Source organism: Oncorhynchus mykiss, chromosome 10 (assembly GCF_013265735.2).
Source record: "Oncorhynchus mykiss isolate Arlee chromosome 10, USDA_OmykA_1.1, whole genome shotgun sequence".
NCBI classification, from domain to species: Eukaryota; Metazoa; Chordata; class Actinopteri; order Salmoniformes; family Salmonidae; genus Oncorhynchus; species Oncorhynchus mykiss.
In genome coordinates this window covers 35,572,471-35,587,477 of record NC_048574.1, presented here as the reverse complement: position 1 = coordinate 35,587,477, position 15,007 = coordinate 35,572,471, and the positions used below count along the sequence as shown (strand labels likewise).

The window sequence follows — 15,007 nt, the reverse complement described above, 5'->3', positions numbered from 1 at the left end:
CTTTATTTAACCAGGTAGGCCAGTTGAGAACAAGTTCTCATTTACAACTGCGACTTGGCCAAGATAAAGCAAAGCAGTGTGACACAAACAACAGAGTTGTTACACACATGGAATAAACAAACGTACAGTCAATAACACAGTAGAAAAAAATTGGTATACAGTGTGTGCAAATGAGGTAAGATTAGGGAGGTAAGGCAATAAATAGGCCGTAGTGGCAAAGTAATTACAATTTAGCAATTAAACACTGGAGTGATAGATGTGTAGTAGATTAATGTGCAAGTAGAGATACTGGGGTGCTAAAGAGCAAAAAAATAAATAACAATATCGTCATGAGGTAGTTGGATGGGCTATTTACAGATGGGCTATATACAGGTGCAATGATCTATGAGCTGCTCTGACAGCTGATGCTTAAAGTTAGTGAGGGAGATACGAGTCTCCAGCTTCAGTTATTTCTGTAATTCGTTCCAGTCATTGGCAACAGAGAACTGGAAGGAAAGGCGGGCCAAATGTTTTCATTTGTTGGCTTTATAGGCTATTTTTACATAATTGGAAATAGATAGATTAACCAAATGAAATTGATTGAGATACAAAGACGTTGTTATAAATTATATGACAATGTTCCACGAAAATGTTCATATGAAAACCATAACTGGCACACATATCGGTAGAAATGGTAAGATAAATTGGCATTCCACATGAGAAAGTTTACCGACTCCTTGTGTAGCCTATTACCGGCAACTTCAGGAGAGTAATGGCAGAATCTACAAAAGCCAGTAGGAGTGGGAGGAGAATGGTCAGGACAGCTTCAGTTCTCCCTGTTCTTGTTATCTTGATCTCTGGTTCCCTCGAGTCATGTGTCTTATTTCATCAAACAGTGAGCTTAAACCATCAGACAAGCTCAATGCATATATATAGTTGATTTTATACACATAGGGTGTAATATGTTTTAATTTACAGTAAAAAAGTTAATCTCAGATTTTTTTTATTATATATAAAAATAAAAAAAATGTGTGTGTATATATATATATATATATATATATATATATATATATATATATATATATATATTATTCAATTGTAGTGATTCACATGATTTCAGGATAAATCCAGCAGTTCCCTATGCTGGGTAGTGAAAGCAAACACTCAAAGCAAACACTCAACCATGAGCACCACGGAGCCTTCAAAAGAACTCCGGGACAAAATAGTGGAAAGGCAGATCAGGAGTTGGGTATAAAAATATTTCAAAAGGCCTTCAATTAAGAAGTGGAATGTGTATGACACCACCAAGACCCTGCCGTCTGTCAAAACTGGATGACCGAGCAAGTAAGAGACTGATCAGAGAGGCTACCAAGAGTCCAATGGCAACTTTGAAAGAGAGATAGGCTTTTACTGCCAAGACTGGTCAAAATGTGCATGTGATAATATCCCAAGCACTCCACCAAATCTGGCATGTATGGTAGGGTGGAAAGAAGGAAGCCATTACACAAGAAAGCCCACCTTGAATGCAGTTTGAATTATGCAAAACAACACAGACATCATCATATTTCACAATGGAGACTGTGAATAAGGTGCGTTAGTGTCAGATGAGGGTGGGGACTTACAGGTCCGCTGCAGTGTGGTTGTGCTGTAGGGGCTGGTTGAGGGTGGCAGGGGGCTCTGCCTGCTCCACTGGACCCTCCTCACGGGTCCGTTTCAGCAGCTCAAACAGTGGCGAGTCCTAGGGAGAAACACACGGAACAGCATTCATTAGACAGGCACTACAGCATTTCACACATGCACCGAAGCAGTACAAACACAACAGCAAGTAATACCAATTTCATGGAACTTGTTCCTAAAGCTCATAATGTCATAATCAACACAATGTACATTACACTATGTGCCTAAAAGTTATTACATTATACCTCCATTATTGGCATTGTATTACATTATCAGAATTTAATACATTATAGATGCAAAAGTTATTACATTATCAGCAACTATTACAATCGCATTTTATAACATTAGTTGCTACAGGGTTAACATCCCGTCCTCATGCCACTGGTGATATTGGGTTTGACCTTTGGAACATGGACACTCCCTAAGCCTCTATGTATTAGATGTTATCAGACACACGTAATATTCAATTCAACTATATTCATACAAAAGGGTGGGTGTGTTTATGAAAGCAGGCCTATATGGTTATCTACGCTAAGACTTCACCAGGAACTGCACATTCAACACTTTCAGTTGTTCCCCGTGCAATATGCAACATAAAAGGCAGACAAACTTCCTGTGGCTGTTTGTCAAGCTGCATTTTGGGCCAAGATCAAAGGTATGACATTTATTGAACACTCACATGCACGCCCACACTTGCACACAAATAGACGCATACAGCACGGCTCTGTATCGGAGTCAGTGAAAGCCGCACCTAGTCGCCTGCCTCATCACGTTAGTCTGCAGGCTCAGGCTTGCCATCACTGAAACCTTCCCCTTCCTGTCATTCTGAGGCAGCTGCTTCGGTGACGCCACCGACTCCAAAACAGCTCAAGAAAGTACACTGGGCTCTGGGGCTGACATGAGAGTATGACTTAACTGATTCCTTTCAGGGGTAGGATAGCTCTTAGATATCAAACAAAATAAAGACAAAATAATACACTACATTTCATTGCTTGATATAAATTTGATATTTTCATGAGATCCTGACAGCATGCTAAGGGCACAGAAAACAAGCTAACACATATCTAGAGTTACTTCAGCCTGGGGATATAAGGGGTTAAAGATGACATTTTCAACACAAACATCAAGAGAGAAAGTGAGCGAGAAAGACTGTAGGTCTTTCAGCTAAAGCTGTGGGCCGGGCTTGGAGGCGTGGTGGCCTACTCCTCCCAGTGTGTGAGCAAACAGTCGGTTAAGCTTCAGTCTAAAGGTAGAGCTTCAGAACAGAACACTGACTCCACTGAACTTAAGGCTGCATCACCGGTGGACAGGCAGGCTGCAGCAGAGCCGAGTGTAGGGTCAGTAGGAACACCATGCCCCCAAGGGCTGCAGCAGGAAGAGACTGGAAGAGGGCTGCCAGAGGCAAAGCAGGAGGCCGGGAGAGAGGGAGGGACCCAGAGGGGCAGCAGAAAGCCTCTCAGCTCACAGACCCGAGGAGAGGCACATGACTCCCCCCTCTTTCACTGGAGCAAGGAACACCACTGACTCTGGAGTGAGAGAAGAAACTCTCCAGACTCAGAAAAGACAACCTCAAGGCTGTTCACAAGAAGACCACAGGACATAAAAACAGACCTGGGATCTTACAATTACTTTAACTAGATACATCTTACTCCTGCCAATGGATTAACTGAGAGGACTGTTATCTTTTTGGATACTAGCACAGGTATTGACAGAGTTGCTTGCTGTTCTTTTTAAAACGCTGGGCTTTCTGAAAAAGCAAGTTGACGGTGGTATTTGGATCAGAGCACATTATTATGCTTAAAAACCATTGGATAGAATGAAAATTATGGTGTACTTTTATGCTGGGGGATGAGGCTAAATCTTAACTGGAAATTACATAGATAACATCAACGGATGTGTACCCCTGAAAATAAGGAAACTTATTTTGTACTCTATTCTTTGGAATTATCTTGTACAAGTGATTGCTGCTTTCCACAGAAACGTTCCCATTTTTGTATTGACACTCCCATCCTCCAAACCCTACACCACTCCTCCCGAAAGATGTATAACAGCACTCTGGAGACTGATGGCATCAGTTCTCTGGGCTTGAGCCAAAACAACACGAGCTGCATTAAGAGTGACGGCTTCAAGTACACTATGTACACTTCAGTCTTCAGCCTGGTCTTCATAGTCGGGTTGCTCTTCAACATGGTCGCAGTCTACATCTTTGCCTGCACGCTGAAGCTGCGTAACGAGACCACCACCTACATGATGAACCTGGTGGTGTCCGACCTGCTCTTCGTCCTCACCCTGCCCTTCAGGATCTTCTACTTCATCAACAGAGACTGGCCGTTCGGCAGGGTGCTCTGCCAGCTCTCAGTCTCCCTCTTCTACACCAACATGTACGGCAGCATCCTCTTCCTCACCTGCATCACCGTGGACCGCTTCCTGGCCATCGTCTACCCATTCCGATCACAGGCGCTGCGGACAAAACGGAACGCCAAGCTGGCCTGCTGTGCCGTGTGGGTGTTGGTGCTGTCTGGCAGCCTGCCGACGGGCTTCCTCCTGGACACCACCTCGCTCAGAAACGAAAACTCCAACTCCTCCGTCAACTACTGCTTCGAGAACTTCTCCAACAAGCAGTGGCAGTCCAGTCTGTCCAAGGTGGTGGTGTTTATTGAGACAGTGGGATTCCTGATTCCGTTGTTACTCAACGTCTTCTGCTCGGTCTCGGTCCTCCAAACACTGCGTCAGCCCCAGGCCATCAGCCGTGGTGGCCAGCTCAACAAGACGAAGATTCTGAGGATGATCGTGGTTCATCTCCTCATTTTCTGCTTCTGCTTCATCCCTTATAATGTCAATCTGGTGTTCTATGCCCTGGTCCGCACCAAGCTGCTGGAAGGCTGCGCTGTGGAGTCAGTGGTGAGGACCATCTACCCTATCGCCCTCTGCATTGCGGTCACCAACTGCTGTTTTGACCCAGTCATCTACTACTTTACATCTGAGACCATCCAGAACTCCATCAAACGGAAGTCGATGGCAGTTCGCAACAATAAGATGTCCGTGGGGCTTCAGACAGACACGCTGAAGAGCCACAGCACCATGCAGAACAACCTGACGACTCTGAGAGAAAAAGTATTTCACAATGAATCCACTGTGTGATGTCACCACCTTGATGAGGCATCAATATTTCAGGTGACTCAATTGTTGGTGCAACACACCCAGATGATCTAAACGCAAAAGATGGGAGATCGGTGGTCTGGAGTGGATTCTATAAGAACCATAGCATCACAGGAAGCAAGTGCAGTTGCATTAAGGGTACCCACTAAGTCCACTGACTCAGCTCTGAGTGTTGTCGTGTTAAGGGCAATTCCACGGTATCAGTGACACTAACTAGGTTTCCATTCAATTGGCGAAAGATTTATGCAAATATTCTAAACATCTGCACAAATAAAATGTGAATTCACCCACCAGTGGTGCGTTTCCGCCAAACAAACTGGTGGATAGATAGATATTTATCTCTCTCTGTGTAATGCCATACTGCACACAAAATGTCATTTCTCTTCATTTTCATGTACCGAATAAAAATCTAAAAGTTCAAAGTGTTTCCATCGCATTTTCAACTCCACCGATGGCTGTCAAAAACTGTTGTGTTAAATAGCACGTGTGTCTACTCTGGTCTGGGCACTTGTGCTCCAGCCAACAGCTGACAGAAACAGTGCGGTTAGGCTGTGCGGGTAGGCTAGTCTTGTGAGATTATTCTGGATAAGAGAGAGAATATTTTTTGTAAAAACGGCAGTCAAGCAACGGTCATCATGTCAACAGAATAAGAGGCGCGATATTTACTGGAAAGAAGCTCAGGGTGCACTTTCACCACACTGAAGTTAATCATTTATTTCATCTGTAGCCTAATAAAACTTCATGGTTTCCCGAGTCGTAGTGGGAGGACCACACATTATCGCGACGCCAAGTTTACTTCGACATGATGGTTAATTATATCAACATTTGCGCATGAAGGCATTTCCACTGCCATTTCTCATATAATTCGTTTTACAGACAGACAAAGGATCACCACATCGAATGAACAAATTAAAATTGTTACCAAAAAGTTACCAAAATTCGTATCTACACGGTTCTTCAAGTAAATGTGTTTTGTAAAATGTTCAGTGGTAATTGTTAAAAGTAGTCCTTGTGCATAGTTGTATGGTTTGTTTAACTTGGCAATCGTTGGTTTTTGTTTGACAAAGATTTAAAGTGAAAAATTTGAGTCTCAATATCCCTCTGTTACCATGGAATTGCCCTTAAGGATTGCATCAATAGCGGTGTTGGCTGTCAGGATTTTCCTACATGATACAGGTCTGGGGGGGAACCCTGGACTGTGGTGCTACAGATTTACAAAACAAAGTGTGAACATTTACCCACAACACACTTTGTGACTTGTCAAACAGTGACTCAGGTGTCTAAATGTGGCTCTATTGAAATACTTTATACCAGGCAGTGGTCAGTATTTTCCCTGCAACAATAAGTACAGAATATTGTATAATAAACTAAAATAATGAAATAGCACTTTATAGAGCAACACATTTTACTTGCACCCCCCGTCCCCGCAACAGTGATTGTGACACCAATTTAAAAAATAATAATAATGAAAGCAAACAAGTTCTCATCTATTTTGTTGAGTCACCAGAAGTGAACAGTCGGTGGTAAATATGTATGACATTACCCAGGTTTACCTTTGCACGCCATATATTGATTTGTGGGTAATAAAACTGAGTGAGATATTTAGGGCATTTTACAAAGACATGTGGTTATCAGTCCTTCAGATTTATGACGCCACCTCACTAGCTTAGCGATAACGTTCTCCCTTGCTCATATTAATCATACAACTGAACGACTAAATAGCTAGTGCACACAGAAACCACCTCAAACCATTGCCAAGCATGACAAAGAACGTCTGGCTAGCTAATGACAACTGAGTTAAGAAGGATTTGTTTGCTGTTGATACAGTTCATCATGCATGTGTTAAATCATTGTTTAATTAAGTTGAGTGTCACACCATAACTAAATCTCGCCTTCGAGACCATAAAATTGAGTTCAGGGGGTGAAACAAAAAACAAACAGAGTAAGAAAGTAGATTTAAGTCTGATCTAATGGGTTGCTGGGTGGTTATTTTAGAACAAAAAAAATTGAACTAATATATATTTGAGAAAACCAAAGAGAATAAGGCTGTGAACACATTCTGGCCCTGTTCAGCAACATAGAATAGCTAGACTCCCACAGCCACGGGCTGCTACCTGAAGAAACATTTACTTCGACAGCATCAGCCATGAGGGAAATGTGAGACGCATCTGGCCTCTGTTATACAGCCAGAGGACAAGAGGTATGTGAAACCTGTGACACTGACTAACTTTGCCAGTGGTGGGTGGCCAAAATGTACCAAAGTCAACCAAAGTGAATACAACATTGATTCAACACTCAATGATTATGGAAAAGAAAAACAGCTCAATGCTGTATTTTAGGGCATCAACATCTTATTCATACACTGAACAAAAATATAAAAACAATTTTACTGAATTACAGTTCATATAAGGAAATCAAATCAATAAGACCCTAATCTGTGGATTTCGCATGACTGGGCAGGCGCACAGCCATGGGTGGGCATAGGCCCACCCACTTGGGAGCCAGGGACACCCACTGGGGAGCCAGGCCCAGCCAATCAGAATTAGTTTTTCACAACAAAGGGGCTTTATCACCGACAGAAATACTGGGTGGCTGGTCTCTAGACGATCCCACAGGTGAAGCCAGATGTGGAGGTCCCGGGCTGGCATGGTTTCATGTAGTCTGCGGTTGTGAGGCCGGTTGGACTTACTTCCATATTCCCTAAAACGAAGTTGGAGGCTTCTTATGGTAGAGCAATTAAGATTAAATTCTCTGGCAACAGCTCTGGTGGACATTCCTGCAATCAGCAAGCCAATTGCATTCTTCCTCAACTTGAAACATCTGTGGCATTGTGTTGTGTGACAAAACTGCACATTTTAGAGTGAAATTTTATTCTCCCCAGCACAAGATGCACCTGTGTAATGATCATGCCTTTTAATCAGCTTCTTGATATGCCACAACTGTCAGGTGGACGGATGATCTTGGCAAAGGAGAAATGCTCACTAACAGGGATGTAAATAAATTTGTGCACAAAATTTGAGAGAAATAAGCTTTTTGTGTGTATGGAACATTTCTGGGATATTTTATTTCAGCTCATGAACCATGGGACCAACACCTTACATGTTGCGATTATATATTTGTTCAGTATAGATTGGGTTTTAACTGGGTAGTTCTGTTCAATAATCTTTTACCAAACCCATATCAGGGTTTCTTATGAACACTTTGTAAGGGGGGGGGGGGTCTTAGTGAAACGCAAACTCCATATAGGGCATTCGGAAAGTATTCAGACCCCTTCACTTTTCCCACATTTTGTTCCATTTCAGCCTTATTCTAAAATGTACCCTCACATCTACACACAGTCAATAGTCAACAATGACAAAGCAAAAACAGTTTTAGAACTTTTTGCAAAAAACTCAAATATCACATTTACATAAGTATTCAGACCCTTTACTCAGTACTTTGTTGAAGCATCTTTGACAGCGATTACAGCCTCGAGTCTCCTTGGGTATGACGCTACAAGCTTGGCACACCTGTATTTGGGGAGTTTCTCCCATTCTTCTCTGCAGACCCTCTCAAGCTCTGTCAGGTTGGATGGGGAGCGTCACTGCACAGCTATTTTCAGGTCTCTCCAGAGATGTTCGATCGGATTCAAGTCCGTGCTCTGGCTGGGCCACTCAAGGACATTCAGAGACCTGTCCCGAAGCCACTCCTGCATTGTTTTGGCTGTGTGCTTAGTGTCATCGTCCTGTTGGAAGGTGAACCTTCGCCCCAGTCGGAGGTCCTGAGCACTCAGGAGCAGGTTGTCATCAAGGACCTCTGTACTTTGCGTCGTTCATCTTTCCCTCAATCCTCACTAGTTTCCCAGTCCCTGCCTCTGAAAAATATTCCCACAGCATGATGCTGCCACCACCATGCTTTACCTTAGGGATGGTGCCAGGTTTCTTCCAGATGTGACGCTTGGCATTCAGGCCAAAGAGCTGAATCTTAGTTTCATCAGACCAGAGAATCTTGTTTCTCATGGTCTGAGAGTCCTTTAGGTGCCTTTTTTCAATCTCCAAGCTGGCTGTCATGGAAGCCACTCATTGAAAGTCACGTCTGGGCACTTTACCATTAAGGCCTAATCAGTGGAGTGCTGCAGAGATGGTTGTCCTTCTGAAAGGTTCTCCCATCTCCACAGAGGAACTCTGGAACTCAAGAGTGACCATCGGGTTCTTGGTCAACTCCCTAACAAAGACCCTTCTCACCCGATTGCTCAGTTTGGCCGGGCGGCCTGCTCTACGAAGAGTCTTGGTGATTCCAAACTTCTTCCATTTTAGAATGATGGAGGCCACTGTTTTCTTGGGGACCTTCAATGCTGGAAAAGAGCGTTGGTACCCTTCCTCAGATTTGTGCAGCGACACAATCCTGTCTCGGAGCTCTATGGACAATTCCTTCGACCTCATGGCTTGGTTTTTGCTCTGACATGCACGGTCAACTGTGGGACCTTATATAGACAGGTGTGTGCCTTTCCAAATCATGTCCAATCAATTGAATTTACCACAGGTGGACTCCAATCAAGTTGAAGAAACATCAAGAATGATCAATGAAAACACCTGAGCTCAATTTCGAGTCTCATAGCAAAGGGTCTGAATACTTATGCAATAAAGTTTTTTCTGTAAAAAAAAAAAGAAACTTTTGGCTTTGTCATTATGGGGTATTGTGTGTAGAGTTAAGAGGATTTTTTTTCTCTCCATTTAATCAATTTTAGAATAAGGCTGTTTTTTAATTTTTTTTTATTTATTTCACCTTTATTTAACCAGGTAGGCTAGTTGAGAACAAGTTCTCATTTGCAACTGCGACCTGGCCAAGATAAGGCATAGCAGTGTGAACAGACAACACAGAGTTACACATGGAGTAAACAATTAACAAGTCAATAACACAGTAGAAAAAAGGGGAGTCTATATATACATTGTGTGCAAAAGGCATGAGAAGGTAGGCAAATAATTACAATTATGCAGATTAACACTGGAGTGATAAATGATCAGATGGTTATGTACAGGTAGAGATATTGGTGTGCAAAAGAGCAGAAAAATAAATAAATAAAAACAGTATGGGGATGAGGTAGGTGAAAATGGGTGGGCTATTTACCAATAGACTATGTACAGCTGCAGCGATCGGTTAGCTGCTCAGATAGCAGATGTTTGAAGTTGGTGAGGGAGATAAAAGTCTCCAACTTCAGCGATTTTTGCAATTCGTTCCAGTCACAGGCAGCAGAGAACTGGAACGAAAGGCGGCCAAATGAGGTGTTGGCTTTAGGGATGATCAGTGAGATACACCTGCTGGAGCGCGTGCTACGGATGGGTGTTGCCATCGTAACCAGTGAACTGAGATAAGGCAGTGCTTTACCTAGCATGGACTTGTAGATGACCTGGAGCCAGTGGGTCTGGCGACGAATATGTAGCGAGGGCCAGCCGACTAGAGCATACAAGTCGCAGTGGTGGGTGGTATAAGGTGCTTTAGTGACAAAACGGATGGCACTGTGATAAACTGCATCCAGTTTGCTGAGTAGAGTGTTGGAAGCGATTTTGTAGATGACATCGCCGAAGTCGAGGATCGGTAGGATAGTCAGTTTTACTAGGGTAAGTTTGGCGGCGTGAGTGAAGGAGGCTTTGTTGCGGAATAGAAAGCCGACTCTTGATTTGATTTTCGATTGGAGATGTTTGATATGGGTCTGGAAGGAGAGTTTAGAGTCTAGCCAGACACCTAGGTACTTATAGATGTCCACATATTCAAGGTCTGAACCATCCAGGGTGGTGATGCTGGTCAGGCGTGCGGGTGCAGGCAGCGAACGGTTGAAAAGCATGCATTTGGTTTTACTGGCGTTTAAGAGCAGTTGGAGGCCACGGAAGGAGTGCTGTATGGCATTGAAGCTCGTTTGGAGGTTAGATAGCACAGTGTCCAAGGACGGGCCGGAAGTATATAGAATGGTGTCGTCTGCGTAGAGGTGGATCAGGGAATCGCCCGCAGCATGAGAAACATCATTGATATATACAGAGAAAAGAGTCAGCCCGAGAATTGAACCCTGTGGCACCCCCATAGAGACTGCCAGAGGACCGGACAGCATGCCCTCCGATTTGACACACTGAACTCTGTCTGCAAAGTAATTGGTGAACCAGGCAAGGCAGTCATCCGAAAAACCGAGGCTACTGAGTCTGCCGATAAGAATACGGTGATTGACAGAGTCGAAAGCCTTGGCAAGGTCTATGAAGACGGCTGCACAGTAACGTAACAAAATGTGCAAAAAAGTGAAGGGGTCTGAATACTTTCCGAATGCATTGTACATTTGAGCAATCTATGGCTTTAACTCAGTGTGTTGTAGTACTTGAGATCGGTCTTGGTCGAGACCACATTGAGTGTCTCGGTGTCAGATACATTTGAACCCGGTCTTGACTCTGTCCTGGACAGTGAGGAAACGTAACTTCTTCCAGAGACCAGCAGAGTTAAAAAAGAAAAATGATCCGCTTCCATGCAGTAAGAGCATAAACCCGCTTCCAAATAGATACACTCCTTTCTTGAAACAATACCTATTATAGACATGTTTGCACAGTGGTGAACCTATTGGACCTCCAGTGTGTGACAAGTTTGTGATGCTTAAAAAGGACAGCAACGGTAATACCAGCCACTCATGTGAGAGTGCACTTTCTGTAAAACACAAAGGGCCAGTGGTGTATTGGAGGCTATAAGCAGGTATAGACACTTTATGGGCATTGCATATACTTACTTAATCCCCACTGATACACATCAAAGTAGTGTAGTGGAGGTATATGACTTACCAATTTTGTAGTACATTAGTGAAATCATGCACAAAGTAACCTACACATGAAATATATTCACGTGTGCCGCACACGGCCTCGTTTCTGCAGAATATCATCTGCAGGCAGCAAGAGCGCTCAACTGGTTTTGGCATGGAGCAGCTCACAGAAGAATGACATTGGTAGCAGGTGGGGTAGTTATGAAAGACATTTCAACGTACAATATTTACCAGTAATTGCTAACTAAGGCAACAGTGGGTATGCAAACCAGGTATTGAAAAAGTTTAGTCCTAAATCTTGGTTAGTAGGCTATTTGTGATGTCCAATTCAGTCATCATGCCTGGTTTGCATCAGAAGCGTAGGCATGGGTGGGCACAGGGCAACCCACTGGGGAGCCAGGCCCACCCGACCAGATTGGGCAAAAATAATATAAATTCTTCCCAGACCTCCAAAATGTTCTCCTGGTGTAGTTTAAGCATTGTGGACTTTAAAAAATGTTCTATGTTGAAAAATATAGCATATTTCACACAGGGTGCTTTCCTTCACTGGGGAGGCTGTTTGGGAAATTGTGGGCATAATGTTAGTACCCATTTCTCCAGGCACCACCACACCACTGCATAGCACAAATGGAAAGACAGCAGGCACACACAGCATGATGTTCAGGATAAGCAGTCCATTCACTCTGCCACTAGGTCCCAATCACAAGAATACAAACACAACCATTAGGCTACGCATTTCCTAATCTAAATGTACCTTGTCAGCTCGGGGATATGAACTTGCAACCTTTCGGTAACTAGTCCAACGCTCTAACCACTAGGCTACCCTGCCGCCCCGATAATGAATGTACAGTATGTATTTGGGAATTAAGGTGTCCATACATGAGCGTAAACTGATATGAAACGGTTACCGTAGCCTCTCCATTTCAAAATGGACCAAGACCACAGCAAAATCAAACCAAGCATAATTTCACTATAGGACAGAGGCTGGACACCAATACGCCACTGACCATCAGTCTAACGGAATAAGAGAATTTGGATCACAATTTTTCTGAAACATAAGGTCATGTGCTCCTTTCCTCAATATCTGTTCAAAGATGACTCTTTACACACAATTCCTGTAGCATCCCAAAAAATTGGAAGTGTCATTCAAGATTGTTTTCCTGCATGGGATTTATAATAACTACAATATACAAATATAAATAACATCTCTGAGGAAACTATTGAGATGTTGCACAGCTAAGAATATTAGGTTGTAGTCTATAGAGGCTGTAGTCTGTAGAGGTTGTAGTCTGTAGAGGTTGTAGTCTGTAGAGGATTGTGTAAGAGTTCCTTTTCCAAGGAACTAGGAAGGAGAGACACTTGGGATAAGGGTTGTTCTCCAGGTTAACATGGAGTAACCACATCAGCATTTGTAAATATTTTCTCTGCCTGGAGCATGTGCTTCAGGATCTCTGACCGACACACAATACAATTGAATGGGTGAAGTTTCATGTAAGTTCAAGTAAAACATTGACATTTTTGTTACTTCCTACATATACATTTCGTGACATCTATCCACTTAAACATCTATTTTTCTTATACATTATAAAACAAAATGCACTCCAACATTAAACTCACCAATAATGTAATACCTTACAAAATAAATGAAAACAATACTAATGTGTGGAAATGAATGAGTGCAGTCTGCACTAGAGTAATGGTGCTTGATCTGCAGTATGGACCCTAGGCTGCACTAACGTAATGGTGCTTGATCTGCAGTATGGACTCTAGACTGCACTAGCGTAATGGTGCTTGATCTGCAGTATGGACTCTAGACTGCACTAGAATAATGGTGCTTGATCTGCAGTATGGACTCTAGGCTGCACTAGAGTAATGGTGCTTGATCTGCAGTATGGACTCTAGGCTGCACTAGAGTAATGGTGCTTGATCTGCAGTATGGACTCTAGGCTGCAGTAGAGTAATGGTGCTTGACCTGCAGTATGGACTCTAGGCTGCACTAGAGTAATGGTGCTTGATCTGCAGTATGGCCTCTAGGCTGCACTAGAGTAATGGTGCTTGATCTGCAGTATGGACTCTAGGCTGCACTAGAGTAATGGAGCTTGATCTGCAGTATGGACTCTAGGCTGCACTAGAGTAATGGTGCTTGATCTGCAGTATGGACTCTAGGCTGCACTAACGTAATGGTGCTTGATCTGCAGTATGGACTCTAGGCTGCACTAGAGTAATGGTGCTTGATCTGCAGTATGGACTCTAGGCTGCACTAGAGTAATGGTGCTTGATCTGCAGTATGGACTCTAGGCTGCACTAGAGTAATGGTGCTTGATCTGCAGTATGGACTCTAGGCTGCACTAGAGTAATGGTGCTTGATCTGCAGTATGGACTCTAGGCTGCACTAGAGTAATGGTGCTTGATCTGCAGTAGAGGCTGTTCGCCTCTGCTCCACTGACTGAAAAAAAACATTTAAAAAAAAAAAACGTAATTCCCTCTATATTACTACACTGCTCAAAAAAATAAAGGGAACACTTAAAACAACACAATGTAACTCCAAGTCAATCACACTTCTGTGAAATCAAACTGTCCACTTAGGAAGCAACACTGATTGACAATACATTTCACATGCTGTTGTGCAAATGGAATAGACAACAGGTGGAAATTATAGGCAATTATCAAGACACCCCCAATAAAGGAGTGGTTCTGCAGGTGATAACCACAGACCACTTCTCAGTTCCTATGCTTCCTGGCTGATGTTTTGGTCACTTTTGAATGCTGGCGGTGATTTCACTCTAGTGGTAGCATGAGACGGAGTCTACAACCCACACAAGTGGCTCAGGTAGTGCAGCTCATCCAGGATGGCACATCAATGCGAGCTGTGGCAAGAAGGTTTGCTGTGTCTCCAGAGCATGGAGGCGCTACCAGGAGAAAGGCCAGTACATCAGGAGACGTGGAGGAGGCCGTAGGAGGGCAACAACCCAGCAGCAGGACCGCTACCTCTGCCTTTGTGCAAGGAGGAGCACTGCCAAAGCCCTGCAAAATGACCTCCAGCAGGCCACAAATGTGCATGTGTCTGCTCAAACGGTCAGAAACAGACTCCATAAGGGTGGTATGAGGGCCTGACGTCCACAGGTGGGGGTTGTGCTTACAGCCCAACACCGTACAGGACGTTTGGCATTTGCCAGAGAACACCAAGATTGGCAAATTCGCCACTGGCGCCCTGTGCTCTTCACAGATGAAAGCAGGTTCACACTGAGCACGTGACAGAGTCTGGAGACGCCATGGAGAACGTTCTGCTGCCTGCAACATCCTCCAGCATGACCGGTTTGGCGGTGGGTCAGTCATGGTGTGGGGTGGCATTTCTTTGGGGGGCCGCACGGCCCTCCATGTGCTCGCCAGAGGTAGCCTGACTGCCATTAGGTACCGAGATGA

At 43.7% G+C, this 15,007-nt stretch overlaps 2 protein-coding genes across 2 annotated transcripts in view; one reads left to right on the top strand and one right to left on the bottom strand.

The window, feature by feature from the left end:
* Positions 1 to 15,007, bottom strand: part of rb1 (retinoblastoma 1) — a 42,151-nt gene that overhangs the window by 12,480 nt on the left and 14,664 nt on the right. Inside the window, 1 exon segment of the mRNA NM_001124256.1 lies at positions 1,602 to 1,717. Coding sequence (NP_001117728.1) covers positions 1,602 to 1,717 — 116 coding nt within the window.
* LOC110533743 (lysophosphatidic acid receptor 6) lies at positions 2,849 to 7,703 on the top strand. The gene has a single exon (XM_021618234.2). The coding sequence runs from the start codon at positions 3,550 to 3,552 to the stop codon at positions 4,795 to 4,797; it is 1,248 nt and encodes a 415-aa protein (XP_021473909.1). The 5' UTR covers positions 2,849 to 3,549; the 3' UTR covers positions 4,798 to 7,703.